General features: G+C 36.2%; 1 protein-coding gene across 1 annotated transcript in view; it reads right to left on the bottom strand.

Annotated features, from left to right (window-relative positions):
- Window positions 1-2,586: 2,586 nt before the first annotated feature.
- Window positions 2,587-2,929, bottom strand: part of LOC109953783 (amine sulfotransferase-like) — a gene marked incomplete at its 5' end in the record, with an annotated part of 1,222 nt that continues 879 nt past the window's right edge. Inside the window, one exon of the mRNA XM_020589245.1 lies at window positions 2,587-2,648. Coding sequence (XP_020444901.1) covers window positions 2,587-2,648 — 62 coding nt within the window. The remainder of the gene's footprint in view (window positions 2,649-2,929) is intronic.

Genomic DNA, 2,929 nt, shown 5'->3' with positions numbered 1-2,929 from the left:
AAATATTAAGTCACCAATTATCTATCTGTTTTTTAATTAGAAAGTCATATATTTAATTAGTTATTTTGATCTTTCATCTAATTGTGTTAAGTAAAAATGTCCAAATAGTATCTTCTTATTGTGCTTCAAGATTTACAAATGTTAACTTATTTTAACGTTGAATGACTATAACTGAGACAGTTAGTAAGCTCATTACACTAGAGATGCCGTGAAAGGAATACAGTAGCTGAACAACTGGGGGCCACATCTCTTATGGCCCCCAGTTGTTCTTATTAATCTGTGACTGTTTTAATAATTTTAACTGATTTTAAATCAGTTAATCATATAATCAAATGTCCCAAACAACCTGTTGAAAAATGTTTATACCTGGTGGTTGTAGCTTCTAAAATATGTAGATTTGCTGCTTTTTTCTGTCGTACATTATGGTAAATTGAACAGACAGGATTTGGATTTTTGAATGTTGATCTAACAAAAATCAGATTTATACACCCAGCATTTTTAATACCAGTTTAGTGTAACAAACATTAATGTAAAACATGACATTCTGTACAATGAGTACTTTTGCTTTTGGTATTTGATGTTAATACTTTTGTAAGTTTACTTAAATAAGATTGTGACAGCAGGACTTTTATTCATAATAAAGTACTTTTACACTGTGGTATTACTACTTCGTCCACCAGTGCATAAAATACACACCTTTGCCTTCTTGTCCTTCAGGCCCAGAGGCATGAGAGCTGGGGTGAGGTGAGAGGCGAAAAGACGTGGAGACGGTCGCAGGAATGTAGATTGTTTATATTGTTAATATAATAATAAACATGAATCCACTGTGTTGAAATTTTTAACTCCCCATAACGCTACATCAATGGGAGTCGAGATGATGATCTGCTGAGTCCATATAGTTCCTGTGAGGGGGAGCAGTTTGGAGAAATCACACATCAGTGAATCTGTTCCCAACACCATGAATACAAATAATGTGATATAGTGACTGTTTTACTGACCTGATTTTAGATAAGTGATGAGGAATATGTCACTGTCTCGTACTTCAAAGCTCTGCAGTGAATCAATTTCCTCAGCAGTTGTTAAACCAGTGAAAAAGTTGTAGTTTTTATACCTGCAGAGGAAGTTGCTGATCTGCTCCATGTTAGTTCAGGATCACACAGAAAAATGAGAGAAATGTTGCCTACGGGGTTGTCACAGCTCTCAGCTACAGCATCTGGACTCTGGACTTCTGTGCATGTTATAAACTGTTGGTTTCGTCATAGGAATCTATGGAAATCTAACGGAAATGCTGACTGCTGGGTGCACACTGCCAGCAACAGTAAAGTTTAAATACAACACAGAGTTGAGTCTGTTTTATAACTTTATTTACAAAAAAAAAAAAAAAGGGGGGGGGGGCTTTGGGCTTTGACACAAAGATGTGTCAAACTGTGTATTATTATTATTTTCAATGAAATACATCAATTTAGACTTTCAATATCAAAATTACAAAAACTAGTTGACGTGAAATCTCAGTAATGCTATATTTTACAGGTTTATGAATTCCAGTTTATTGTTAAGTCATTTCCCATGACGTTACCTGGAAGAAGCCATATTATTTGGTACAAATTACAGGACAAGTAGAGAGTGATCAGATAGTACACTTCCAGCTATTTCTAAATGCTACGCAAACACAAACTTGAAGCATTCTTCAGGGGGCAGAAGGTGAACTACGCATGCAAAATGTTCAACTTATGTATAAATAATGAAGAATACAATTTTAAATTATTAATAAATTAACAGTAAATATTAACTGGGGTTTACACTGAGTGGTTCCTTTTATGGAAATTCATATGGAATCCAATAATAAACTCAACACAAATCAGTAGACTAAGAAAAACAAGATCAGTCTTAGAACTCAGCCTCTATTTTTCTGTCATTAGTACCAAACTACATGGTTCATTGCAGGAAGCTTTCAAGAAATTATGAGAAAATAGTAAACCTGTAAAATAAAGCATTACCCGAGAAGGAAGAAGAAACAAATGTTCTGTTAGACAATTAATTTTAGCTAATCTTTGCTTTTGTAAAATATTAAATAATGTAGCATTCTGGGGCTTAAACAATTCCTAAATTAAAATGTGAGAAGTTTAGTGATTAACAAATCTCTGCTACTGTAACAAATACTGATCTAAAACCGGTGAAAAAGTGGCCCCAACAACACTTTTATGGAAAAGATTTTGGATTTGATGTTCTTTTTATTGCATATTAAAATTTTATAGGTTTTTAACTACAGCAGTCAAATGTGTACTCTACATACTATACCATATGAATGAACAATGAATTTTGACAACGATCACAAATAGAGTTGGTGACAAAGGACAACACCAACTGGGAATGTGTTTGACTTTTTGACAAGTATATGGACACAACTCTCACTCTGGATGTCGTACCAACGGCTCTGGTACCCTGTACTCCTGAAGTACCTCCCACAAGATCCCACAGGGACCCAGTTATAAGCCTTCTCCAAGTCCACAAAACACATCTAGACTGGGTGAGCACGCTCCCAGGATCCCTCCAGTAAGCTTACAAGAGTAAAACGCTGGTCCAGTGTTACACGACCTGGGCAGAATCCAACTTGGCCCGTTTTGCATATTCACTAGGACTGCTTTGTCCTGTAATAGCGTATACAAATAGTGACAACCAATTGTTCAGTATTCATTGTTAGCTACCGCCTGAAATCACAGCACTCACACACACTTGGCTTCTAGCACATGTTCAGCAAGCAAGCGTGGGCAGAGGCTGGCCTATAGAATTAGGATACGTGTAAATCCAACCTCTGTGCAGGGCGGACTCCACCCAGGAAGATAAATGTAACAGAAACAATGGCTCGGGGCTTTTGAAAACAGTTTTCCTGTTCTGTCTTTCCGGGCCCAGTGCTGTATAACTTTTTATT

Source organism: Monopterus albus, unplaced genomic scaffold (assembly GCF_001952655.1).
Source record: "Monopterus albus unplaced genomic scaffold, M_albus_1.0 scaffold1321.1, whole genome shotgun sequence".
NCBI classification, from domain to species: Eukaryota; Metazoa; Chordata; class Actinopteri; order Synbranchiformes; family Synbranchidae; genus Monopterus; species Monopterus albus.
Note: the sequence above shows the minus strand (reverse complement) of the source record. Positions and strands in the feature narration are given on the sequence as shown.